We start from the raw sequence: 27,635 nt of genomic DNA, 5'->3' as shown, positions 1-27,635 counted from the left end.
CATTGTTAATTGTGTACTTGGGCTCGGGCTGTACTCTGGTGATGTTTTCGTACACGGTGAAGAGACTGTGTTTCCTTCTTTCTGCAGAACCTAAAGGAGCCGGCGCCGGTGGCGGTGGCGGTGGCGGTGGCGGCTTCGGTGGTGGCGGTGGCGGTGGCGGTGGTGGTGGTGGCGGCGGTGGTGCAAGTTTTGGAGGAGGTGGCCCACCTGGCTTGGGAGGACTGTTCCAGGCTGGGATGCCGAAGCTGAGATCCACGGCCAACAGGGATGGTGGTAAGGAGAGTTTCTTTCTCTCTTCGTAACGAGATGAGGCAGAGTTCGGTGGTTTGGGGGCTTGGCATCCCCTCCAAGGCACTGTGCCCTTTAAAACGTTTTAGATCGCTTGCAACATTATTTTATAAGAAAGACTCTATTTAGCATCTTTTTCTTTTTTTTGCCTTAAATCAAAATCAGACGGCTTCGTGGAGCTGTTAAATATTTGCCCAGTGTCCTCGGGGTAACTTATACTTTTTTGTACTTTTCTAAAGGGTGAGCTAGAGTGGGAAGAAAAAGAAGGAGCAAATGGAACTGGCCACCCCTGGAAAGTCTGCCTGGTGACCTGGCAAATTCACCTTTCTTTGTGAGGTAGCCCGACCCAGCTGTCTAGTATAGTAAATACTTGTGAGCCGCTTTCCAAAACACCAGGGAGCGCGTTATACAGAATATAATTGCATAGCTCACTGAATCTAGAAAGGTGTTTTGCATGACAGACATCTGGCATTTGAGGGCCAGTGAGTCTAAATATTCTCTACAGGGACACATGGAAATGAATCCTATGGGATTGTCTTTGAACCTAATGGCAGAGAGAAAAATTGAAACTGATCATGCCTAGATAAAAAACCTTACAAAGTGCATGAGGCTCAGTAACTTTTACCATAAAGCTTTTGGTATTAATGACTGTTGTGTTAGAAGACTTTTATTTCTAATTATATGATCATTTAATATGTCTGCTGGGAACGTATGAAATTCTCACAGTCATATGGAGATAAAGCCACTGAATCCTCTGGGTTAGCTGACTATTTAGCATTGGATGGTCAAAATCTAGAAAGGTAACTTGGTAATATGAGAGATTCTGTCTTGACGGACCTGCATTTACATTTAAATTTACTTATTTAAAACCCACCAAAAGGATTGAGGCAACTGACAAATGCAGACATTCAGTACTTTACCAATAGGTGAAGAAATTAAGGCAAAAGACAACTGGAAATAAATTCATAAAATGAGATGGACTTACGTTAGTGCACAAAATGGCGTACCAGATGTACACGTCAGCCTAGTGTACCATTCACATAGTTGAACACTGTCCGTGTGATGTACCCGTGGCTAATAACTGCAGCTTCGATCCAAACTTGGAAGATAGAATCTATCACAAGTTGGTGACCTAGAAATATACCACACAGTCAAGGGAAATACAGCTTTTTTCTAGTACTGAAGTTGAAATACAAAATTCTCTCTAGAGTTCATATTACTCCACTGTATAAATCCATCCAAATGTCTCTCATTGTGCCTTGGATAAAATCCGAAGTCCTCTGGGGGCGCCTGGGTGGCTCAGTCAGTTGAGCGTCGGCCTTTGGCTCAGGTCATGATCCCAGAGTTCCAGGATTGAGCCCTGCGTCGGGCTCCCTTCTCGGCGGGGAGTCTGCTTCTCCCTCTCTCTCTGCTTTTCCCCTGCTCATGCTCTCTCTCTCTCTCGCTCACTCTCTCTCTCTCTCAAATAAATAATCTTTTTTTAAAAAAAACTGAAGTCCTCTGGTTTACAAGGCTCCTTATGACCTGGCCACTCAAGGTCCACTTGTTAGCTTCTCCATGCTCACTGTGCCCTAGGGACACAGGCCTCAGTTTTTCAACTCGAAGCTCGTTCCCACCCCAGGGCCTTTGCCCCTGCTGGCCCTCTGCCTAAAGCACCTTCTTCCCCATCTTTCTATGGCTGGCCTCAGCTCAAATGTCACATCTTCAGAAAAGCCGTCCCCAGCCAGCCACCCCATCTATCTGGTCTCTCCATCTCACTGACCTATTTTAGTTTCTTTTTAGTACTTACAACTATCTGAAAATATTTATATGTCTGCTGGTTTATTATTTATCTCCCCCACAAGTATGTAAGCCACAGGAGAGCAGGATCTTTCCTATTTTGTTTACTCTTCTGTCTTTAGCATCTAGAATAATGGTTGGTATACAGCAGGTACTCAATAAATATTTGGTACATTAATTAGCTCATGGTTGAAGTGGTAGAAGTTTTCAGGCTTACCGTTTTTTGAGAATTACCTTAGATTCCAAGAGATTCTGGGGTGGAGGTTTGAATTTTTCCATAACTTTGGTCCCTTTTGTTGAACCAGAGCAGTTTAATATTAATTATGTAATAGGGTTGTTCTGTCCTGTCAACATTGAAGTGCACGTTGACTCAGTAAGGAAAAAACTTGTGTAGCTGCCTGCTTCTTTGCAGATTAAGACCAACCACTGGTGTCAAGTCTTTCAATCAAATTCTGTTTCTTTTTCCTTTGTTAGTCCTTTCTTATTTCAGTTACGATTCTTCCATTACATTTTTCCACCTTTGCTTGGGAATTTTATTCGAAAGGAGGTGTAAATCCTCCTGAATGGAGATTTACATTGGGATAATTATTTTTTTTTAAAGATTTTATTTATTTATTTGACAGAGAGAGACAGCCAGCGAGAGAGGGAACACAAGCAGGGGGAGTGGGAGAGGAAGAAGCAGGCTTCTAGCGGAGGAGACTGATGTGGGGCTCGATCCCGGAACGCTGGGATCACGCCCTGAGCCGAAGGCAGACGCTTCATGACTGCGCCACCCAGGTGCCCCTGGGATAATTATTTTTCACCTAACATGGCTAAATTATTTTTCAAACTTGAGAGGTACAGCCACAGGGATGGTGACAGGGAGAAAGAAAATCATTAGCACAAATGCCACATACCAACACCATCCTGTTCTTCTCGTCTCACAATGAATAGGGATCTCTCCCACACCGTTCCCAACTTCATCCTGGTTCTTGTCCACATGTAATACCAAGAGAGCTCTTCAGAATCCTTTTTAAAGCCAACAGGTTGTAGGGCCTGGAACTAGCAGGTACACAGGGATCTGTGATCTACTCTTCTGCGTCCGGGAAGGACCACCAGAACCCAATTTACGTAAATGATAGTTACATGTACTTTATAGCATCTAGGAAAAGACTTCCAGTAGCTAAGAATACACTCTAGTTCTCAGGTTCCCTTTGAGAGGGGTCCTAATTTTCTAACTGGATTTTTTTTTTTCTGTTCTTCAGATTCTGGAGGAAGCCGACCCCCGATTTTGCCACCGGGAGGAAGGGCCACATCTGCCAAGCCTTTCTCACCCCCAAGTGGCCCAGGGAGGTTTCCTGTGCCTTCTCCAGGCCACAGAAGTGGTCCCCCAGAGCCTCAGAGGAACCGAATGCCTCCCCCGAGGCCCGACGTGGGCTCAAAGCCTGATAGCGTGCCCCCTCCAGTACCTAATACGCCAAGACCCATTCAATCAAATCTGCACAACCGGGGTTCCCCACCAGTGCCTGGGGCCCCCAGGCAGCCCAGCCCTGGGCCAACCCCTCCCCCCTTCCCTGGAAACCGAGGTGCTGCTTTTGGAGGAGGCTCCGTCCGCCAGACACCTTCCAGCTCCTCCTCACCCTTCTCCAACAGGCCTCCCCTGCCCCCGACCCCCAGCAGGGCCTTGGATGACAAACCCCCCCCTCCGCCTCCTCCAGTGGGCAACAGGCCCTCCATCCACAGGGAAGCGGTCCCACCCCCTCCCCCTCAAAACAGCAAGCCCCCGGTGCCTTCTACCCCGAGGCCTTCCTCCTCCTCACAGGCCCCACCTCCACCACCACCACCAAGCAGGCCCGGCCCTCCTCCCCTGCCTCCGGGTTCCAGTGGCACTGATGAAACCCCAAGACTCCCACAGAGGAATTTGTCCCTTACTCCATCTACAACCCCCTTACCTTCACCGGGACGATCAGGGCCTCTTCCTCCCCCGCCCAGTGAGAGACCCCCTCCTCCGGTGAGGGACCCACCAGGCAGATCAGGTATGTCACCCCCCGGGTGAGTTGTCTTCCTACAGCCCAGCCTGCCCCAGTGCCACTAATCATCATATAAGTGCAGGGAGTCCAACACAAGCTTCGGTAAACTCTCAGACTACTCTCATCTTTTAAGTGACACCTAATGTGTTTGACTTCATCCTGACCTCATGTGAGCCCGAGAGAAGTGGGACTGCTATTTTTGTCTGCATTTTAGAGATGAGGAGATTAACTTTTGTTTTTAAGATTTTTATTTATTTGAGAGAGGGAGAGAGAGTATGAGCAAGTGGGGTGGGGAGGAGCAGAGCGAGAGGGAGAAGCAGGCTCCCCATTGAGCAAGGAGCCCAATGTGAGATTCGATCCCAGGACCCCCAGGATCATGACCTGAGCCAAAGGCAGACGCTGAACCCACTGAGCCACCCAGGCACCCCGAGACTGAGTAACTTATAAAGTTAGATGATCACCAGCTAGTTAATAAGAGGCTAGAACTTTCACCTCCCATTCTGAAATGTGCTCACCATTCTACTGCCCTGCCTTCCCTAAAGTGAATTTCAGCTGTCTGAATTGGGGAACTAAATTCCAATCTCCTGCGAGTGCGATCCATTATTCCAACACGAAGGGCAGCTATTTAAAGAGCTAATGAACTTTTCCTGTACTGCTCTCTTCATCTGTCAAGCTTTGCGGCCACTTCCCTGATCATTAAGGACAAGTGTTAGAGTCCATTTTGCTGTTTGTTAACATGTCTGGCACATAGATCCCTTGGAGAACCAGATAAGGTAGAGGCCTTTTGTTCATAAAAATGCTCAGAAGCATAAACTCAAAATCTGCATGCTATTTCACGGATTAAAGGCCCTGCTGAAGCTCGTCTTTGTCCTGCCCCGCCCCACCCCTGGGTTGAGAAAGCTGGACCTAAGGGAAGAACTTTGAGACTTTATGAGATGAAATGAAGTGAGGGCTCCCTAGAGCTTGTGCTCTCTCCTAATTATAATAGGTGCTTTTTATTTCACAGTGGTTATTGATGGGTTCAGTAGAGCCATCTACGTTCTTCATTTAACCTTATTATATACCAGATGCCTGGAGATGTGGCATTGTTTTCTTCAGGAGAAGCTAACCTTTTGCCCTGTGACCTCAAGAACCTAATAAACACCACTCTTTTTTTTTTTTTTTTAAGATTGTATTTATTTACTTGACAGAGAGATAGAGAGCATAAGCAGGGGGAGCGGCAGAGGGAGAAGCAGGCTTCCCACTGAGTAGGGAGCCCAATGCAGGGCTCGATCAAAGGACCCTGGGATCATGACCTGAGCCGAAGGCAGATGCTTAACCTACTGAGCCACCCAGGTGCCCCTAAACACCACACTTTAAACCAGCAGTCCTCAAAGGTGACCATGGGCTAGAATCACCTGGAGAGCTTTAAAAACCGTGGTGCCTGGGAGCGCCTGGGTGGTTCAGTCGTTAAGTGTCTGCCTTCAGCTCAGGGCATGATCCTAGGGTTCTGGGGTCGAGCCCCAAATCGGGCTCCCTGCTTCATTGGGAGCCTGCTTCGTCCTCTCCCACTCCCCCTGCTTGTGTTCCCTCTCTAGCTAGCTGTCTCTCTGTCAAATAAATAAATAAGATCTTTTTAAAAAAACCAAAAAACAAAAAACCGTGGTGCCCCGGCCCCTTGCCCAGGGTTTCTGGTTCCACTATTTGGGTTACAGACTGGGCATCAAGATATCTGGAGGCTCCCCAGTGATTATAATGTGCTGCAGAGTTTGAGAACCACTACTTCAAACCACTCTGCCACAGACAGTAGGCTTCAAATATAAAAAGCTAGTACGAGTCCCTTCAATCCAATCCCTACACATCATGGCATCTCATTAAGTATCCTTCAAAGAACAAACGAGAACAGATAGTCAGATGAATGAAATGCAGTGTTTTCTTCCTATCCAACAGCTATGGGTTTTCCCCCAAAGTGACTGAGGAGCTGTTTGCATGGCTCTACCAAATGGACAAATCAACAGATTAAATCTTCCCCAAAACAAGACAGGCTGTGACATATAGTTTGTAACATTTATTATTTCTTTCAATTACATAAGTCATGTCTGTGTATTATGGAAAATGCAGAAAAGTATAAAGAAAACAAAAATGATCTATAATCCTACCACCAGCACCACCCAGATATAATCATTCATAACATTTTTTATTATCCTTTCAGTCTTTTTAAAATGTATGTTTTGAGGAGGTGTCTGGCTGGCTCAGTCGGTAGAGCATGCAACTCCTGATCTTGGGGTCATGAGGTCAAGCCCCACGTTGGGCATAGAGCTCCCTTAAAAAAAAAAAAGGAAAACAATAAAACGTGTGTGTATATTTATATATACACACATATATGTAAATATATATATATGCTTACAGAATCAGTTTCACAGTATACATGCTGTTTGGTTATTTGCTTTTTATTTAACAATCTAGTTAACATTTTCTGATATGATTATAAACTATTCTTGTACAGCCTGACTTCTAATGGCTGCATAATTTAGATCCTACAAATTTACCTTTATTTAATCATTCAAACCATCTCTAGATTTTTGCTGTTGTAGATAATGCAGGGAATATGTTCTTGTAGCTAAATATTTTTGCACATTTCTATGTATTTCCTTTGGCTTAATTCCTCAAAATGGAATATTTTGGTGAGCGGGTATGCATAGGAAATTATGAATTTCATATGCACGTCCAAATTGACCTCTAGAAAATTCCCACCAATTTGCATTCCCACAAGGATCCTATGAGAGGTCATCAAGGGCCATCTGTATTTTGAGAGGTGGTTTGACCTCATTGTTAGGAGTGTGGGCTTTAGAATTTGACATATTTGGAGTCTTGACAAAACCTGACTTGAGGTTTTTAGCCTTCTAACACCAGAGGCCGCTTCTGTGACCCTACACCTCTCAGGGTTGCTGTAAGAATTAAGGGAGGCAAGTATGTATAGTGGTTATCTTAATTCTTAGCATGTAACAGTATTCAATAAATGATGGTTTATTAGTATTATTATAAGAAATTGAAATCTGGGGGTGCCTGGGTGGCTCAGTCAGTTCAGCATCTGACTCTTGATTTCAGCTCAGGTCATGATCTTAGGCTCGTGAGATCGAGCCTTGCATTGGGCTCCGTGCTTAGCAGGGGAGGCTGCTTGAGATTCTCCTTCTCCCTCTGCACCTCCCCTCCTCCCACCCCCTGCTTGCACTCTCTCTCTCTCTCAAAAAAAAATAAAAAGTGTAATCTGCTTTCTTATCTATTATGCTTGCCTAGGTTTAGAGCAGGGGTCCTAGAAGGTTCGAGAGTTAGGAACATGAACATTTAAAAGAGAGAGAGAAAGAGATCAAGTCGATCAAGTTACAGAGTACCAGGCCCCATAATATTGGAAGTCTAGTTTGCAATTAGTGGCAGTTAATTTAACCCACAGCATGTGAGACACTTTCCCAATAAATCAACTCCTCCTGAGTGGGACCCCAGCAATGGCAAACAGATGGAGCAATAAATAAACCCTACCAGGAGAAGCACCGAAGACTCCTTGAGAGACCAACCAACCAGGGCTGGGCATGACTCTGACCTCCATCAGGTGTTTGGGCCAAGACTTCCAGACAGGGATATCTGCAATGGGTGGGTTGTTCAGTTTAAGGTCCTTTAGGTGGATTCTGAATCTGTAGTTAATAAAAGACATTTATATTTATGGTACCATAAGATGTATTTACATAAAATGTCAGCATCTTGCAAGAGAAGCACACTGCTGAAGACCAGGAATAATTGCTAAGGCCATTTTGATTGGCATGAAAAGAACACTCAAGTTCTTTTTTTCTTTTTTTTTTTTTTTAATTTACTCATAACCCAAATAGCCTCTGAATTTGGAAGATGGGGCAAGCAAGATAGGTTTCTTTTGTATTACCAAAGAGAATTTATTTTTTAGGAACTTAAACATTTCTGATTATACCATACCACTGCATTTTTTAAAAATGGTTTCAAATACTTTAACAGTACTTTTTATTTGCTTCTTCCTACTTATTCCTGGCAAGAGTGCTATGAGATGACTGTCTAGTGCTCTTTTGTATGTAGAAAATTTAGTTCCATGTGGTAACCAGCTTGCTCAGGGTCAGGATTCTGCACCAGCATGCACGGCCATGCACATGGACTAATCTGCCTCCCCAAAGAGGAAGAACCAAGAAGGAACACCTACAATCTCAGCATGATTGATATTTGGTTTCCTGATGCCACTTCTGCCTAGAAACAGATAATATGCATCACAGAAGCATGCTTGTGTAATTAGCAGTACTACTGTGCATTTAAACAACCTAAAATAACTTCATAACTAGCTTACTCTTTTTTTCAATTCTTTTTTTAAGTGGCATTTACTTCGTATCATGTCAGAATAATTAGTTCAGTAGCTAGTTAAAAGGATTATAAAATGTTTTTAAAAGGATACAGTTGTCAGTATAAACAGATTATTACCTGTTCTCAACCTAACTGTATCATCTCTAATCTCAGTACTAACTCAAAGCCAAAACAGCCATTTAGCTATCAATATCAACATGTGTACATTTGTGCAGTTCTGTGTTCATATGTACTTACTCATTGCTTGGCTAAATCTCCTAGAAAGTCTCCACTATTTCTCCATAAGCTCTAATTATAGGGCATGCATCCAGCAGGTGCTCAATAACTGATGATAATAGTAATGTAGGATGTAAGATACTGCACTAAATGTTGTCCTTTTTTTTCGTCCCAGGCCCTCTCCCACCACCCCCTCCAATAAGCAGAAATGGCAGCACATCTCGGGCCCTGCCTGCCACCCCCCAATTGCCGTCCAGGAGTGGAGTAGATAGTCACAGGAGTGGACCCAGGCCTCCTCTTCCTCCCGACAGGCCTGGTGCTGGGGCACCTCCCCCTCCTCCACCATCAACATCAATTAGAAATGGCTTCCAAGACTCTTCAGGTGAAGGTGAGATGGGGTCCCTCCTCTGGGGGTGGGACCTTGGAAACATTTTCAGGCTACAGGGCAATCACTGAATGGTAAATTGGTGTGCATTGTTTGTGTGTTTGCATTAACATTTCTTGTTTCTATGACCCTCATTGTTATCACACTGCACTGCTCTGATCTAAGTATCTAACCATTAGAGACCACCATGATTTCAAATTAAAAGTAGTAATCCTCCCTCCTCCACTTCTCAAAAAGGTTGATTGTTTTGCTCTCTCACTGTTGGAATCTCATTTTGGTTACCTTTCTAGAAGATTCCAGAACTCTTAAAAAAATGTGATTTTTGTCATTTATCCTCTTCTTACCTACCTTACCTGCCTTTCTCAACAGTTTGCTGGGGCAAGAAGCCTAATGGTCTGCAGGTATTAAGCAGCTTTCCTCTGCCTTTGTTAGGAGAGGGTCCCCATTATTCCTGGGCCCACCGGTGGGAAGAAAGGTATCTCAAGCTTTAGCCCCCACCCAGCTCCTAAGAGAGACGGGCTGGGTCCTAATCACGGTGGTTGAAGTCACTTGACTCTGTCTTTGCTTTGATTGCAGACCAGTGTATTTCATTGATGTACTCATCAGTGACGTTTGTCACATTTCCGGGTTTTCCCTAAACTTCTAGGCATGAAACTAGCAGTGAAACTGTGCAGCTCTCTGTTCTTTCGTTATGTTAAGTCTTCACAGCAGACTGTTACTGAAGACGCTGTTTGTCTCTCTCCCTCAGATGAGTGGGAGAGCAGATTCTACTTCCATCCGATTTCTGATCTGCCACCTCCAGAGCCATACGTACCAACGGCCAAAATTTATCCCAGTAAACTGGCAAGAAGTGAAACCCGGAGTGAGTACTTCTGCAAGGGCTTTGGGTAGCTTCATACTTGAATAGCCTGGGTGATATATAACTGAGGCTTGGATAGGAAATCCAGGCCTCTTGCCTGGAGTGGGACAGAGGACCCCAGACGGAGGCATCTAAATTCTGGTAAACTCCCCTTCCACAAGTGATGGGGAAAATGGAGAGAGCCAGAATGCCTATGAGAAACGATTATTTTAATGTGTCATTAACAAGCTCAACATAACTTTGGTTTGCTCATAGGTTACATTGTATTGTTTTGCTTGTTTGGACAGACTTCCCCCATTTTGGTCTTCCTAAGATAGAACATATAGAGATATCTTCTATTCCTACTAGTTTTGAGACTAGTCAAATGTCTTAATTATAACAAAAACTCACTGTAACTGCCTTGATATTTTAGATATATTATAATGAGGGGCACCTGGCTGGGTCAGTCAGTGGAGCATGTGACTCTAGATCTCGGGGTTGTGAGTTCGAGCCCCACGTAGAGTGTAGATTACTTAAAAAAATAAAATCTTAAAATAATAACAATAAAGTAATAAAACAAATATATTATGATTATAGGTTTTAGAGCATTACGTGAAAATTTTAAATATACCCATAATCTCTCCATATAATTTCCATAAAATCTCCACATAACATATATTTTCATTTTATCAGGTTCTCTGCGCATTTTTAATCCATATAATTCTGACTTATTTATCATTATAATTATAGAGTGTAGTTTTTTGGTGGTAGGGTTTATATAACTTTGCTTTTAGTAAAATATTTTCCCATTTTATCACATGGTTTTTATTTTATAGAATCCCATAAAGTCAGCATACAATAATTTAGTTTACCATTATTGGACATTTAGATTGCTTTTGGGTTTTGCTAAAATATATAATGCAACCATAAAGAACTGAATCACTTTTCCGCTATTGAAACAAAAATGTAAACAAGAAGAGGAAATAGAGAAACTGAAATTTCACAATAAATGGTTAGAACACAGAAAGAATTGGCATGAAACATACATATATCACTGATGAGGCTCAGACTTGTAACAGCTTTAGATTTAAACTCCCAAACCAGGAATGTGTGGAGAAAAAGCATTCGAGCATTTCAGATAACTGCCACGGCATCCCAGCCTTGTCCTCACTCCTTAAGCAGAGCTCCTTACACATACTCAAGAGCCTGTTGGCTCTTCAGCACACAGTTCTTAAATCATTTTTGGTTGGATGTTTCCCAGCCATAGAACAGATTCATAGCTGCTTAAGGCTGGTTAGAAACAAATCAGTGACTTCAGGGAGATGTGATATGTGGCAGTCTTGGGACAAAGAGACAGGGACACAGAATTGTACTTTGTATCACAGCACAGGACAATACAGGAGTTTCTCTCGGGTTGTGAAGCACAAGTCAGATTGTGCTCTGTGCCACTGCTGAAGAATTCAAAACATTAGAAGATGTTTTAAGAAAATCTGCATGAACAGAGGCACCTGGGTGGCTCAGTCAGTTAAGCGTCTGCCTTCAGTTCGGGTCATGTCCCAGAGTCCTGGGATCTAGCCCCACATGGGGCTTCTTGCTCAGCAGGGAGTCTGCTTCTCCCTCTGCCTGTTGCACCCCCTACTTGTGTTCTGTCTCTGACAAATAAATAATAGAGTCTTTAAAAAAAAAAAAAGAAAAAAATTTCCATGAACAAATGACGGAAATAAACAGAATATTGCTGCTTGAAAGGAAAAGTTTAATTACTAGAAAAACTCATTTGTGTAGAATACTCCATTCCTACATGATGCCTAATAAAAAAAAAGGTATAACTATAATAAAATTATACAAGAGTGAAAAATAAGTCTTCACATGGGACAGATAGTTTTGAGTTGTGTGTGTGTGTGTGTGTGTGTATGTGTGTGGCATGAAGAAGGGCTTCCATCTCATAAGAGCACAGCCTGTTTCTCTTCCTTTTTGGGCACTAACACATGAATGCACTTTAAGGAGTTGTTCACATAGACTCTAACTATTGGTTTCTTGTAAGCATCCTTAATCTAATTTAAGTGCTCTTTGTATATTTAAGTGAGTAACAGAACCGTCCCCCCTCCTCTAGATTTTTTACTTCATAGCTGAACACATTCCCTTCCCCACCCTGCTGTCTCTAAGACTAAACGCAACCTGAGGACTGGAACTATCCTGCTCATTGCTGCATCATCCTCAGGAGGCCCCAAACCTGACAGATAGGAGGCATTTAAAAGTATTTCTTAAACTGATGAATTCATGTCCACTGAGCCCAAAACCTTTTTTGTAGATTTGCTTTAAATATTTCTAGCGTTCCGTGTGTTTAATGGATCATCTCTGGATCATCCCTGTAACAAAACTGAAGTACTCTCGAGTGGTTTTGCTCTGCTCCTGTAGCTGCCTTGGCCTCTGGGGGGGCACCCGCCTGGTAGGGCCCCCAGGCAGCCCTGAGCCATGCCGTCTAACTGCAGCTCTGCACAGGCCAACCCGCATGGTGCCAACCTCTGACTCTATGTCAGCTGATGGTCAAGGCTCCACAAGAGATGACTGGTTTCCATCCAGGGGCGTCTTTCCTCAGGTGTGGGCCCAAGAAAAGACATGGTTGGGGTGGCAAGAGGAAGAGGCAAAGGTAATGGGCTGCCAGTGCCTTCCTCTAACTCCTCCCCTTGCTCAGAGATTTGGTTCTCTCAGAAATTCCTGTCGAGGCACCCCCTGAAGAATCTGTCAGCGCCAGCCCACCTCTGAGTGCCCCCAGAGCAGTGGCCATCACAGACCCCCTCAACTGACATGTGTCCCTGCTAGATCTGCTCACGGCATCTGAGCACCAGCTTCATGCCTAAAACCTATTAGATCCTCAAAATTATGTACGTGGAACAAATGAATTTAAAAAACTGAATGGATCTTAAACCCGGTACTCATACCCAGGAATATGCATAGTTTTTAAGAAAACACTATTAACAGAGTGAAGAGGCAACCCATGAAATGGGATAAAATATTTGCAAATCATATATCTGATCAAAAAGTTATATCCAGAATATATAAAGAATTCCTATGACTCAACAACAAAAACCCAATTTTTAAAATGGCTTGAATACTTGAGTAGACATTTCTCTGAGGCAAATACCCACATTGCCAAAAAGCACATGAAAAGATACTCAATATCACTAATCATTGAGGAAATACACATAAAACTACAGTGAAATACAACTTAACAGCCATTAGGATGGTTACTATCGAAAGAGCATTTAGAAGTTAGAAGATACCTAAATGTTCAACAAAAGGGAATTGATTAGATAAATATAGCATGCCTATATAATAGAATGTAATGTGTCATTTGTAATTACAGGTATAAATGTATATGTATGTGTACATACGTATATGTAATGGCTCTGAAAAATGTTCAGACCGACTATATCTGATCTTAGTTGGGGAAGAATAAAAGGGAACTGTTTATATATAGAAAATAAATGGGAAGTGTTTACATCATATTATTGGTTATCTCTGGGTGGTGCAGGCATTGGTGAGTTTTTGTTTCTTTTAGCTCATCCATATTTTCTAAATCCATAATAAATATGTACAATGTTTGTGGTAAGAAGAAAATAATTTTTTTTGAATTTTCTTAACTTTGTGCAAGTACTCGGGAGCCAATGGTGGGTCATCCCTCTCTAGAAATTTCAGTCAGATCCTTACTTGCTTCCCTTCCCTTCTTACTTCTCGTCCACGTGTGCTTGTTCTTTACAGCTTTGGTCATAGAGGGTGACGTAGTGCGTACTTTTGTGACCGTCCTTTAGTTTGTACAATGAGATCATAAGCTTTTAACCAAAATTTATATTTTGTCTTTTTTCATCAAGGTGGATCCAACCGAAGAGAAAGAGGTGCCCCACCACTTCCTCCCATCCCAAGGTGATCTTTGCCTGCTCTTCTCCACCCAAGCCCAACAGCTCCTTCTGTTGTTGCTCTCCAAGGGTTGCAAACCCTCCTCCCCTGTCTTCCCTTGTCCCCTTCATACTGGCAGTAGGGAAGAAGGGAGGGTGACGTGGGAATATGTGTGTGGGGGGTGGGAATGCAGTAAAGAAATGCACCTAGCTTTTTATATTGTGTATATTCTCAAAGCTATTGCCTGCTTCAGCTACAGCCCGCCAGTGTTGGCTGCTTAGGGGTCAGGAGGCTTTTGTGGCAAGGTGGTAGAGATGCATTGTGTCCTAGCTTTCAACCAACCAAATTCAAACATTCACTGCTAATTTGCTACAGACTGTAATATTAAAGTCCCTGAGAGCTGTTTGCTTCCATGCCTTTTTTGCATGCTTGGCTTTCTGTCTGATTCCAGGAACCACAGACCACCTAAGCGAATTGCTGCATTCAGGGCTCACATAAAATTTTTCAATTACAGGATGTCTAATCTTTGGCAGTCTGAGATAAAAAATAGGTGAAATTAATTTTAATATATTTTATTTAACCCTAATACCCAAATTACTATCATTTCAACCTGCAATCAGTATAACAGTTATTAATGAGATATTTCCCATTCTGTTTTGGTATTAAGTCTTCAAACTCCAGTGCGTATACTACATTAAGAGCACATCCCCATTCAGACGAGTCACATCTCAAGTGCTCGACAGCCCCATGTGGCCGGTGGCTACCGTTTTGGACAGCACTGGTCTAGAAGATACAAGCTAGTGCAAAAACCTCTTGTTTCAAGAACAAAAAAGGCAAGTTGAGCTTGAGCAATTCAAAAAATAACTAAAAATAAAGTTAGGACCTAACACCTTGTTTGGCAGAGAGCCTGACCTTAGATTTTGCTCCTTTATTTCCCATCTTTCCTTATCGTGTGTATCCAAGTGTTGCTTTACAATACCAAGGTCAGAAACTGATCTAACAGGGTTTACAGCCCCATGGAATAAAGCCATTAGAAAGAAACTGAAAGCCAGCTGGGGCTTGGGGACTCAGAGCCAGCTGCCTTGAGCTCACCTGTCCGGGGACCCCTGCCTTGCACTTCATTCCTCTGCCACCCAGCAGGCATCTCCGCACCGGGGAGGCTCGTAGGCTCTGTAGCTGTGGGGGAAAGTCAGGAAAAGGTAGTTAATTGGAAAAGTGGAGGAAGGAAGCAGGTTTGAGTTGATGGGCAAAACTCTAAAAGTCTAAATCTGATGTTTATGGGGGTTGAGAGAGATTGCTACTACAAACTGAAGAGAATTTGCTTGACTCTATCGGGAGAATCACTTGCCTTGGATCTATGCAAATAAAGCTCCATGAAAGGACCATAGGGATGAGCCAGGCTTGCCCTTTTTTGTATGATTTTGTTTACAAAACTTTACTGGGACTTTTAAATCTAGCTATAGATTTGGGGGAAAAAATATTTCCATTTAGATGTTTTATATGGTTGATTATGTTTAAAATTACCATTACTTATTTTTTAAAAGCACACAGCCACATATGTATCTGTATACCTAAACTTTGTACCATGGTTTCAGTGTATTGTTCATGTATTACTGGGAGATGCTAACAAGAAATCAATCCAAAGAAAAAATTGAAAGAAGCATTCCTATTTATAGAATAAATAACTGTTTCATTTATATAAAAGCAAAAGAACTTAGAGTTCTAATAAATGGGATATCTAATAAATTATGAAGTTACCCATTTGAATATATTGTATTTTTATAACTTTCCTTGCCAAAGTCCTGGGCTTAGTACGTTAGAGAACTTGGTTTTTCCCCCTCTCCTCTACCATTCATCTGTCTTTCATGTAGTCATTTGGGGCCCTTTACCCAAAGGGAATCAAGAAATATAAAGGTGTAACAAACTTGGCTAAGTATTTTTAAAAAGAATTTTTTGGGTAGTATAGCAGCATCATTTTATTTGGAATTCTTTGATCAGATATGAACAGTTGACACAAATCCCTATGATAAAGCCTAATGAGCCGCTTCAGAAAAGATGGAATCGGGCCTTACTAGCAAATGTGGCAGAGAAATCTGATCCAAAGAATTCTGGATTTGAATTTTGTTAGGGCTAGTAAGCATGGCCAATTTCCTTGTATATCCCAACTTTGTAGGTACCATCCTAAAGTCTGAAACAGAGTCACAGCTCAAAGTTGCTATTCATCCAGGAGAGAAAAGTTTTAGAATGTATTCAAGTCAATGTTTCATTAATACACCTATACCCTTTCTTTGAAAGTTGGCAACCTAATTGCATCCAAAACTGAATAATTTCTATGCTAAAATCTTCAACTATGGCAAATCACAAAAATGAATATTTTCCTCCTGAAATCAGGGCTTACATTTGGGGTTTTTTTTTTCCATCATATTTCCAGATAAATGTATTCAAGATGCAATACAGTATTAACATTCACATATCATTTTATATTGAAATGTATTACAGTATTAAAATTCAGTGTTCGGTATTTATTTCACTATGCATTTTATTTAGTAGAAGCCAAGAGAAATGTTTAATCCAATGGTGCCTTACTTTGTGATTTGAAAGAAATCAACTTTTTATGTCTAAGTAGATTATTTGCATATTTGTAAAAACTGGTAGGCCTTTATATTTTAACTTGTAATACCAATTTTGTTATTTTAGTAGCAGAAATGGGATGATTATTAAAGTGCCCAACATTTTTTGGCATGAAATTAATTTTTCCCTGTTTGTAGTCAGGGACAGTAAAAGAAAACATGTTTTTCATACCACTGCACTATGTAAACATGCACATTTTGGAAACTGTGTCATCAGGACAGTTTAAATGGTGGGGTAGAGACTACCCTAGACATCTGTGTCTTTGTAAGTTAGCCAGACAATAAATAAAAGCAGAATGATAAGAGTATCAACTGGTGGTTTTTATTTAAGTATTGTCTATGTAAATGCAAATGAAAAGGCAAGTGTCTGTTTTCTGTTTTCTGCTCTAGTAAAGAAAGACAAGCTCAGAGCAAAGAAAAAGAGGAGGTGGCAGTGGTCCATAGTGTGGATTCCTCACACCCACTTTCTAATCCCTTGTTGTTTTTCCTGGGAACCTGCATCCTAGTCACAGTCCGCTGTGTGTTTACTTGAGCCAGATGCTGATACTCTAAGGTAAAGACAGATGGTTGGGACAATGGGCAAGAAAACTACCAGGACTAGCACTGACACTGACAAATACAGGAAAGGCCAATGGGAATTTAGGAGGCCTGATTATTTTTTAAATCATCTGCTGTGCACACACACACGTGTGTCCATATCTGAATACAGCATAACGGTTAAGAGATTAGGAAGACCTGCCTCCATCTCTTACTTGCAGGTTGCAAACTTCTCTGAGCCTCAGCTTCCTTATCCACAGGGTAAGTAACAATCTCACCACATTAACAAGTGCATTAAATGAGATAATGTAACAAATGGCCAACAGACACATGAAAAAATACTCAACATCACTAACCATCAGGGAAATACAAATCAAAACCACAATGAGATACCACTGCACACCAGTCAGAATGGCTAAAATTAACAAGTCAGGAATTGACAGATATTGGTGAGGATGTGGAGAAAGGGGAACCCTCTGACACTGTTGGTGGGAATGCAAGCTGGTGCAGCCACTCTGGAAAACAGTATGGAGGTTCCTCAAAAAGTTGAAAATAGAGCTACCCTATGACCCAGCAATTGCACTACTAGGTATTTACCGAAAAGATACAAATGTAGTGATTCAAAGGGGCACCTGTGCCCCAATGTTGATAGCAGCAATGTGCACAATAGCCAAACTATGGAAAAATCCCAGATGTTTATCAATGGATGAATGGATAAAGAAGATGTGGTATATATATATATACAATAGAGTACTACTCAGCCATCAAAAAAATGAAATCTTGCCATTTGCAACGACGTGGGTAAAACTAGAAGGTATTATGCTAAGCCAAATAAATCAATCAGAGAAAGACAATTATCATAATATCTCACTCATATGTGGATCATAGGGGAAGGGAGGGAAAAAATAAAACGATGAAATCAGAGAGGGAGATAAACCAGAAGAGACTCTTAATCACAGGAAACAAACTGAGGGTGGCTGGCGGGGGGGGGGGGGGAGGGGGTAACTGGGTGATGGGCATTAAGGAGGGCACATGATATAATGAACACTTGGTATTATATAAGGCTGATGCATCACTGAACTCTACCTCTGAAACTAATAATACACTATATGTTAGTTAATTGTATTTAAATTTTTAAAAAATGAGATCATGCACTCAGGACTTAGCCTGACTTACTCTAGCCCTCAATAAGTGTAGCCAATCTGAGTAAAAGTAGGAAACAAATTATTTACCTAATTATCCCAAATTAATGAGCCAAGCTGACTGGAAGGGCATTTCCTAGTGTACTTGTAGAGGAGAGAAGCAACAGCAGGCAGACTGTCCGTACCAGAAATGCAAAGCGTCCTCCACACAAAGGTCACCTCCCATGAAGGCAGTCCCGTACACCTGGCAGGCCTGGAAAATGAGAACTGATGCTGCTTTAGTCATCAGGGAAATTATCAGATTCCATTTGAAATCACAGAAAGTAAGACCTGGAAAGAACATTCTATACGGGGCAGCCTCAGATTTAGGACCCACAAGCGGATCTATACTCCCTTCTGAGAGCGGAAGGGCGTGCTAGTAATTGTTGCTGTGGCACATCAGGTAAGAATCGGAGCCAACTGGGCTGTGTGGTCACCCCACTCGCAGGTCATCTAGCTCCACATCCCAATCTGAGAGATGAGTAATTTAAGACGCCAAATCCCATAGCACCAACAAACAAGCGGCCTGGCTGCTCACCTCACCACACTCCCTTCCGGACAATCCTTCCCACCTGTAGCACAAGTCTTGGCTTATGTGTCTTTCCCATCTGCTGGAAAGAAAAAGTCAAATGACAAGTCCCAGAGTCAGAGGACAAGCCCAGGACACACAAACCCGGATCTGAACCCTCGCTCTGCCACTCGCTCCCTGTAAGGCCACTGACAAGGTGTTTAAGCCCTCTGGGCTCTAGCTGCCTCAACTGCAAAATGGTTACAAAGTTGAATACATACATACATACATACAGAACATCAGGCAAAATGACAGGCATAGGTCAGGTGCTCAGTGAAAGTTCGTTCCATTCTATTCCCTAATCCCTTCACCATCAAACCCAGGCCATATTCAGGAAGGAATTTTCAGTGCATTCCAAAGAGTCTAATAAAATTGAATTACAACAGTCTTAGAAATAAAAATTGCTTTCAAAACTGGCCTCATTGGTTCAAACTGGAATCATTCGTTTGTCTCCTCCAACCATTCAATAAGTTGTTATGAGCGGTTAGGGTGTGCCGGCCTCACCGCAATCTAACCAGGTCCCACCACAACCGTCTCAGTCGAATGGTCTCTGAGTGGAAGTTGAGGAGGCAGCCCCCTGTTCCCACCAGGCACGGGTGCCCAAGTGACAGAGAGCTTTCTATTAAGAAGGGAAAGGGACTACTTTATAATCCCCCCCACCGAAGGATTTATTTGTTTTCTTCTTTCATCTCAGTGGGCGAATTAAATTGCTTTTTAAAAAGTTTTTTTAAAACTTTTTACAGGAAAACTGAGGGGTGGGGGAGAGAAGTACTTAGAAAAAGCTTTGGTGGGGAGGGGGGTGGGGGAATGGGATAGGCTGGTGATGGGTAGTAAGTAAGGAGGGCACGTATTGCATGGTGCACTGGGTGTTATACGCAACTAATGAATCATCGAACTTTACATCGGAAACCGGGGATGTACTGTATGGTGACTAACATAATATAATAAAAAAATATTATTATAAAAAAATAATTTAAAAAATAAAAATAAAAATAAAATAAAGAAAAAGCTTTGGTGGCCAATAAATAATGTCTTTTTGTTTTTTAATTTGTAAAATAAACTCAGGGATTCCCCCCGCTTCCTGACATCCCAGTTATAACTGAAGGCTTCTTGGGACGCATAATTTAGAGTGGCCCCTTCTCTCTGCCTTCCCCACAGCCTCGCTTCCTGCACTCTGAGTACTTGGTCCTCCGTGTCGATCTCTGGTGCTACAGTCAGCTGCAGGTTGCCCCCACTACCTGAAAGCAGATGCTCCTAAGAAAACTTCCCTAAGCTGAAATGGCGTAAAGCAAAGAAGCAATTACCAGTAACTTATATATGGAAAAATTTTTAAGCATTCTCAGACCCCCAAAACAACCCCTCTTAGGCTTTTCTGGTACCTGAGGACACACCTTGCTAACGGATGCACAAAATAAATGGAGATAAAGCACAGATGCTCTCGCACACAGTTCAAAGCTCCCGCGGCTTGCTGCTGAGATGCCAAGTGTGGTTCCAGGGGAAGGAGCTTGGCGGGGCCACTCATTGTTTTGGGGTATGTGCTGCTTCTACAACAGGCTGCTGCAAAACAAACACTGAACGCTATTTTCACGTTTTGCCCTTTGTCCTAAAAACAAAAACCTTCAGCTTTCTTTCGGTTAGCAAAAACAGGTACTAATGAAGTTCTTTTGTAAAAGTGAAGTGGCCTAATGCGAATTTTCGACAATCAGGGGATGCCTGTACATGTTTCTCTTACCGGTAAGTGTTTGGAAATGCCCCGTCCATCAACATTCTATCACAAATTCCTTGGTCTTAAAATTCTGCTCCTAGTTGTCCAGAGGCACAGTCACAGGAAGCTAATGCAGTTCAAGCTTTGGCACCTCCACTTACAAGGATCCCTTCTAATAAGTACTCCTTTTTACATCAAAGTTTACATTATTTATGATTTTATATTAACTTTCTTATATAGCACCTAAATTGTCTGAAGCTTCAGGCCCCACAAAACCTGTCCTTGTAGGGCACCTGTGTGGCTCAGTCAGTTAAGCATTTGCCTTCAACTCAGGTCACGATCCCAGGGTCCCGGGATCAAGTCCCACATCAGGCTCCCTGCTCAGCGAGGAGTCTGCTTCTCCCTCTTCCCCTCTCTCCACCCCCCCGCCCCGGCTCATGCACACATGCTCTCTCACTCTGTCTCTACCTCTCATGCAAAAATAAATAAAATCTTTTAAAAAAAAAATAAAACTGATTCTTGTATTATTGGCCTTCCCAGCTTCTGATACAGAAACCAACCAAAGTAGGTATCTTAAAAACTTGCTTAAGCCACCAGCTTTCCATAAGAGTGACAGGAGAATCCCAGACCAATGTAAGACAGCAAAAGTGTTTGCTCCTTTGTACTCCCAGAGTGGCCTACAGATAGTTCTAGAAGAATTCAGTTCAGTCACTACACTGCCCGCATTGTGTTAGTGTCAGTTAAAGGCCCCACAGTGTGACCCACCCAGATGACATGCTTGACCCCTGAGGGGCCTGGGAAACAAGTCTGGACATTATAAGACATCAAGCTCACATTTAGCTTAAATCTGGACCAGGAAGATGCTTGCCAGAACACCTGGCATATCCATCAACATAAATGTGTTTTAGTCATGAGGGACTCCCACCCTTTTCCTGTTTTCTGTCTCCAAGCAATTGAGTAAGTTAAAGGTCACCTGTCAAAATACAATCTATTTAAGATAGGTACCTGAAACAAATAGCAGCAGACGGCTGGGAAACCCTAATCCTTTATGGAGCTCTTGTATTCCCAAAGGTCCATTTTTACACTTATTCATTCAAATAATCAACAAACACTGAGTAACTATGATTTATTAGGCATTGGAAATATGAAGATACATATTATACAATGGGAAGTACTAGTCCCTAGTATCATACAATGGGAAGTACTGGTCTGGATTCTAGATCTAACAGGAACTTCAGCTAGTAGGCACAACGCCACTCTGCCACTGGTTCTAGAATGCTCCTCACCACCGACACAAGCTGGTTGGCTGTGTGCATGAAAGGAAAATTGTCCCTAGGTGCTTCCTGCTTAGACTTACTCTTAGAGCAAAGGCATGGATAGGTCCCAAATGGGGCCACCAAAGAAAAAGGGAAAAACATATCTAATATAGTAGTGTAAACATATGACCCATTACCTAATTTACTTATCTAGATGACAACACAATTATTGTTTCCATTTTTCATATAATTACCACCAATTCTTAATCATCTACTATGTACTACAAATTGTGCTAAGGTCTTTGCAAATATTATTGCATATGTTGTTAATCTTTGTGACTTCACATGGAGAAATCAAGGCCTGAATGGATTAGAAATTTGCCTCAAGCCACTTGCCTTGAATGGATCCAGAATTCAAACTTGAGATTGAGTAAATAAATTTGAATGGGAAGCCATAATATCATCAACTTTTCATTTGTCAGTTTAAAAAAACACTGACATTTCACAAAAACAAGGACATTTTAATAAGCCAAAACAAGGGGAAACCTAATCTTAGCGTATAAGATAGTAGGCTCAATTGAATAAACATGGCTTCCTGGAAAACTTAGTACACTGCCTTTATTTTCCTCACCGGGCTATGGACTGGCTCTAGTCCCAGACCCAGGATTTACCAGTTGGGGCACACTGCCTTTCATAAGTGATCTAATTTCCTTCGTTCTTTGGTTCTTTACAGCTTGAGGGGTGGTCATAACCACTATTTTGACATTTTTAAAAGGATTTATGTGTACTTGTCCTCTCATCTTATCAGACACTTGGTACCTTTTCAGGTGATCTCAGTGGACATGAAAATTCAGACATCATTTCACTAAACACACATTTCTGGAAGTCCCAAACTGCAATGTGAATAATTAATTTGCTTCCCAGTGTATCTCCCTTCCTTTCCATTGTTCGTTATTTGTGGAGTATTTCTTCCATTCATATTATAAATTTTTAGTATTGAATTTATTTTTTACTCTTGAAGTTGGAAGAGTCATGTGGTTTCTTTCAAATTCCAAATCAGAGAATTTGCTTTCTCACAATGGCCAGAAGTCAACTTTGTGTTCTTTGCCTCACTCATACAACCCAGCACTCATTCATAGGGGAAACAAAGAGCAAAATGAGTCATGTTCAAAAAAAGTGAAATAAGTGGCTCTAGAATTTCAAAGCATTTTCAGAGACAGTCCCTCGAGTGTACCCTGCGGCAGCCCCATGAAGGAGAGAGAGACTGATCTCCCCTGTTGCAAATGAGGGGCTGACACTGAGGGAGGAAGTGACCCCAAGGTCGAACCACTCATGGGTGAAGGGAGCCAAGACTACCCCTCCAGACTTCGGTCACACTCTTCCAACTGCACTTTTACCTTTCTTGTCTTTGTTCATCTGACAATATCATTGAGTACCTTCTCAGGAGTGAGAAGGCACGGGGAGAGTCCAGCTGAAGATGCGAAGGTCAGTACCACATAATTCCCATGTTTCAGGGAGCTCACAGTCCTTTGCGGGCGGAGGCGAGTATACAAATAACGTTAGAATGAGGTGGAATACATGTCCTGCTCAAAAGCCTGAAATAATGCATCACAAGGACCCAAAGAAGGTACTACTGCTGTGAATGCGTTGAGCCTTACCGCCTCACACTCACATGTGTTTTCCTCATCTTCTGAGTTAGATTTGCAGTGTTCCTCAAAATGAAAGTTCCAGACCACTGAAGCACTTAAGGAGTGCTTGTTAAATAGTTTCCTGGGCTCCACCTCAAACCTACCCAAATAAAAATCTCTTGGAGGGATTGCCTGGGTGGCTCAGTCGTTAAGCGTCTGCCTTCGGCTCAGGGCGTGATCCCGGCGTTCTGGGATCGAGCCCCACATCAGGCTCCTCTGCTGGGAGCCTGCTTCTTCCTCTCCCACTCCCCCTGCTTGTGTTCCCTCTCTCGCTGGCTGTCTCTATCTCTGTCGAATAAATAAATAAAATCTTTAAAAAAAAAATCTCTTGGAACCCAAGAATTTCTTTACAATGTGAAACACTTGACAAATGTCCATGTTATCCTTGCAGAGGGACCATGACAGTCTTCTCTGTGTCACTCAAATTTCAGGACATGTACTGCTGAACCGAGCTTGAGAATTTGTATTTTTAACAAGCTTCAAGGTCATTCTGATGCACATTCCAGATTCAGAATCTCTGTTCTAAGGTTTTACCCCTGCATTTGGGCCTTTAAAAGAATAAAGTCATATACATATATATGATTTACATATATAATATGAAGATGAAATCGTAAGATGGCATCTACTTTTTGTCACACTAAATACTCTATTTACACTACCCCATGCATACTGATTTATCAGAATGCTATTTGTCTCTAAAATACTTTTCTTAAAAAATTAGCTATCTAGGGGCGCCTGGGTGGCTCAGTCGTTAAGCGTCTGCCTTTGGCTCAGGGTATGATCCCAGACACCTGGGATCGAGTCCCACATCAGGCTCCTCTGCTGGGAGCCTGCTTCTTCCTCTCCCACTCCCCCTGCTTGTGTTCCCTCTCTCGCTGGCTGTCTCTATCTCTGTCAAATAAATAAATAAAATCTTTAAAAAAAAAAATTAGCTATCTAGCTAGCTAGTCTATTACAAAACTCAGTGATACATTTCCCTCCTAAGGAGCTGCCTCATCACCTCAGCCACAGAAAAACTATGGTAACGACAGCACTGCATAGCCCTGGCCAGGGAATATCAGCACTCCTTACTAAATGTATGTTCTACCGTGTTTTCTTGAATTAAATATACTTGCAATGTGTGGCCTCTATTCAAACAACTTTCTGGTGAGTTCCGGTTCACAATTTTGATCCAGAGTGCTATTAAAAGATAACAGCATAGGTAGTGCCGTCAAGATATACAAAAGAGCACCATGTTGGATGCTAAATTTTTTAAGTAGTTCAAGGTGACTTTAGGGAAATGGTTGTAGCACAGAAGAAAGATCAGCAAGGACTCAGGGTGATGGAAATCTTTTGACATTATAAAGGGTATCATAAACGTCTATCAGGGAGGATGAACTAACAATTATGACTGCTGATGGGAAGACACTATGGCTTGTGACCTCAGGAGATTTAAAGGGAAGATAAGAGCCACTTAAGAGGAACCCCCGGACTCAGGGACTTGCTCAAAACAGCCTGTTCATTTAATCTCCCCTGGAGCACATAATCCTGAAGTGAAGGGGGGATGCCTACACTGATGCTGGGCTTCAGCCTCCAACACACCAATGTTTCACTGTGGCCAATGGAAATAGCTACAATGTCCTAGAACAGTGGTTTCACCTCAGAGAATCCCCTGGAGGGCTTGCTGAGACCGGGTCCTGTGCCCCACTGCTAGGGATTCTGTTTCAGCAAGCCTAAGGTAGGGCCTGAGAATCTGCATTCTAACAGGCTTCTATGTGAAGGTTTACCGTACTGGTTCTCAGACACACGTTTTAACTGGCCCTGATCACTATCTGTAATAATGGAACACACTTCTCTACATTAAACTAATATGTATATATAGCATCAAACCTAAATACCGTGCCCATTACTTGCATCATGGCTTAGGAAACTTAACTAAGTAGAAAACCAGTTGGCATGGCACTGTGGTACCTGAAACATAATTATGTCTTGTGATTTCCCAATACTCTTTCTTTGGCCATTAATCATATCCACTAATCTTTTGTTGTTATTGCTGTTGTTGCCTTGCCCACAATAACATGGGGGGGGTGGAATCCAAATGTTAATAAATGTTAATTATGGAGTTTTAAAAATCAAATCAAAACAGCAAAAATCATGAAAAGATAATTCATGAAAGCTGACAAGCCTTCACCCTTAATCATCATCTCAAGGTTAAATAATGATCAGAATTCTTTCAGTTGAAGTACTTATGTTGCATCTTGATGTTTGACTATCATATAAATATAACTGTGCTATTAGGCTCTATTTTTCATTGCAGATGAAATTGATGCATCTTTGTGTGGTGGAGTCTGACATAGTAAAATTGTTACTCTCTAGGTAGGATATTCATAAAAATGTAATTATCGTAATCAGAACGGTCTTTAAGCTCATGAGAGGGGATTGCCAGATTTGTGATTGGCAGTTTTCAATCACTTCACATATAATAAATAAAGAAACTTCTTAAAGCAGCCTTGGGAATCACTAATGTCTTACAGAGGGAAACTATTCTGATCAAATAACAAAGGGTGTTGGGAGATGGTGATGGGAACTCAAGATGGCCTCCTCTGCCTGGCTTTGGGCAGGACTGGATGGAACTTTTAACAGATTTCATTTGGTTTACTCACCAACAGGTGTAATTAGCAGTGCCATTTGCTGGGGGAGTGCGCTGAGAAGAGAGAGGTCACAGGAAGACTATGGGTACTGAGTAGAGTGCATTTATCACAACTTGCTGCAGGAGTAGCCCAGGAGTTGTTGTGCGTGCACCATGCCACCAGGGGAGGACGCAGCAATGCCTCGGGGGATTTGGCCTTTACTTGGTTGGGAGTTTCCAGTGTTCTTAATGTCTCCAATACTGGTTTAGGCAGCATGCTTAATAAATGTAGATACCACAAATAAGCCCATGATGGTGGGCTAGAGAAATAAAAACCAACAAAGTCAAGTCAACAGGCTGTTCAATTTGAAGACAAAAATAACCTATTCAAATTGGACCGCAACTTTGTTTTGATTCCCACTGTCTCTTTTAGAATTACTCAGGGGCGCTAGTTGGTCCCCTGCCCCTGCATGAAAACCTCCATAATCCTATGACTTGTTTTTAACCATTCTTTGGTAATAAAAAGTCGTACAGCCACTGTAAGTCGCCAACACAGTCCCAATTAAGAAGTTAGAATATCCAATCTTGTAGAATAATCAATCCTAGAATCAGATTGAAAGGTGACACTTCTCAGAGTGCCTGGGTGGCTCAGTCAGTTAAGCGCCTGCCTTCCACTCAGGTCAAGATCCCAGGGTCCTGGGATGGAGCCCTGCGTCGGGCTCCCTGCTTTGCGGGGAGAGTGCTTCTCCCTCTGCCCCTCCCCTGCTCATCCTCTCTCTCTCAAATAAATACAATCTTTAAAAAATAAACAAATAAAAGTGACACTTTTCCCTTCACCCCTCTGGGGCCTTCTGCAGCCGAGAAGCTAGAGGAGGGGACAGGGTCTATCTGTTCCTTTCCTCCACCTAGTGTTTCCAGTTGTCTGCCACCATTTAACTAGCCATGGTTTGTTCCTGGGTCAAGGCAGGCAGAGGGAAGAGAAGTAAGCAGGGGAAGAGGGAGAAAAGTTCTTCCTTGACTGGTCATCTCTTAGGGTAGCTTCTCTCTTTAGGAGCTAGGCTGTGAAACTGAAAGCTGCCTCTTTCTGGTGTGGGGTGCTCTCTCAGTGCCTCAGAGACCCACCATCCTCCCATGCTGGGGATCTCTCAACTGAAGTTCCTTCATCAGCTGAAACTCCCTCAGCTCCGCATCACAACTCCCGCGGCTCCTTGCTGAAGCCTAAGAGCTCCTCTAGGTGGCCCTATTGGACAGCAGCTAAGTTTCTTTCCCCTTTCCTCACCTCTTCTCTGTCTCCCTCCTCCCTTACCCTTCCCTCCTCCTCCCCTCTCTTCCAGTGCCTCCTCCTCCCTCTCTCCCTCCCCCCTTTCTCCTCCCCCCCTCCTTCTCCATCCCCCAGTGCTGACCCACTCAGTCACAAGTCTACTCCAAGCTGCAGGGGATGTGTGTAAAGCTCTCTGAATGAAGACTTTTCAGTGAGAAAGCAACTTTGGGGTGAGAGGGGCTTTTAGATTACACTCCAGAAAAACTGTCTTCACATATCTTCCCTCCCAATCCTCGACCCCCTGATATTTTGTTATGGGGAACAGCTGTTCCCCATGCTTGTGAAGAGTCCTGCACTAGCTGTAACACCCTGGCGCCACTTATTGACACTATTCACTCCCTGGGAAAGCTTAGCCCGGCCCCCCTTCTTCCTCTGGCAC

At 42.6% G+C, this 27,635-nt stretch overlaps 1 protein-coding gene across 7 annotated transcripts in view; it reads left to right on the top strand.

Annotated features, from left to right (window-relative positions):
• The window catches only part of WIPF1 (WAS/WASL interacting protein family member 1), a 117,629-nt gene extending 100,929 nt beyond the window's left edge, over positions 1–16,700 (top strand). For all 7 annotated transcript variants that reach the window (XM_057318725.1, XM_057318712.1, XM_026492526.4 and 4 more), the window contains 5 exons: positions 88–273; positions 3,312–4,082; positions 8,821–9,033; positions 9,779–9,892; positions 13,738–16,700. In XM_057318725.1, coding sequence (XP_057174708.1) covers positions 88–273; positions 3,312–4,082; positions 8,821–9,033; positions 9,779–9,892; positions 13,738–13,793 — 1,340 coding nt within the window. In that variant the 3' untranslated portion in view covers positions 13,794–16,700. The remainder of the gene's footprint in view (positions 1–87; positions 274–3,311; positions 4,083–8,820; positions 9,034–9,778; positions 9,893–13,737) is intronic.
• The last annotated feature ends 10,935 nt before the right edge of the window (positions 16,701–27,635 follow it).

The sequence above is a fragment of the Ursus arctos genome, unplaced genomic scaffold (assembly GCF_023065955.2).
Source record: "Ursus arctos isolate Adak ecotype North America unplaced genomic scaffold, UrsArc2.0 scaffold_1, whole genome shotgun sequence".
NCBI lineage: Eukaryota > Metazoa > Chordata > Mammalia > Carnivora > Ursidae > Ursus > Ursus arctos.
This window is presented reverse-complemented; position numbering and strand designations above follow the sequence as displayed.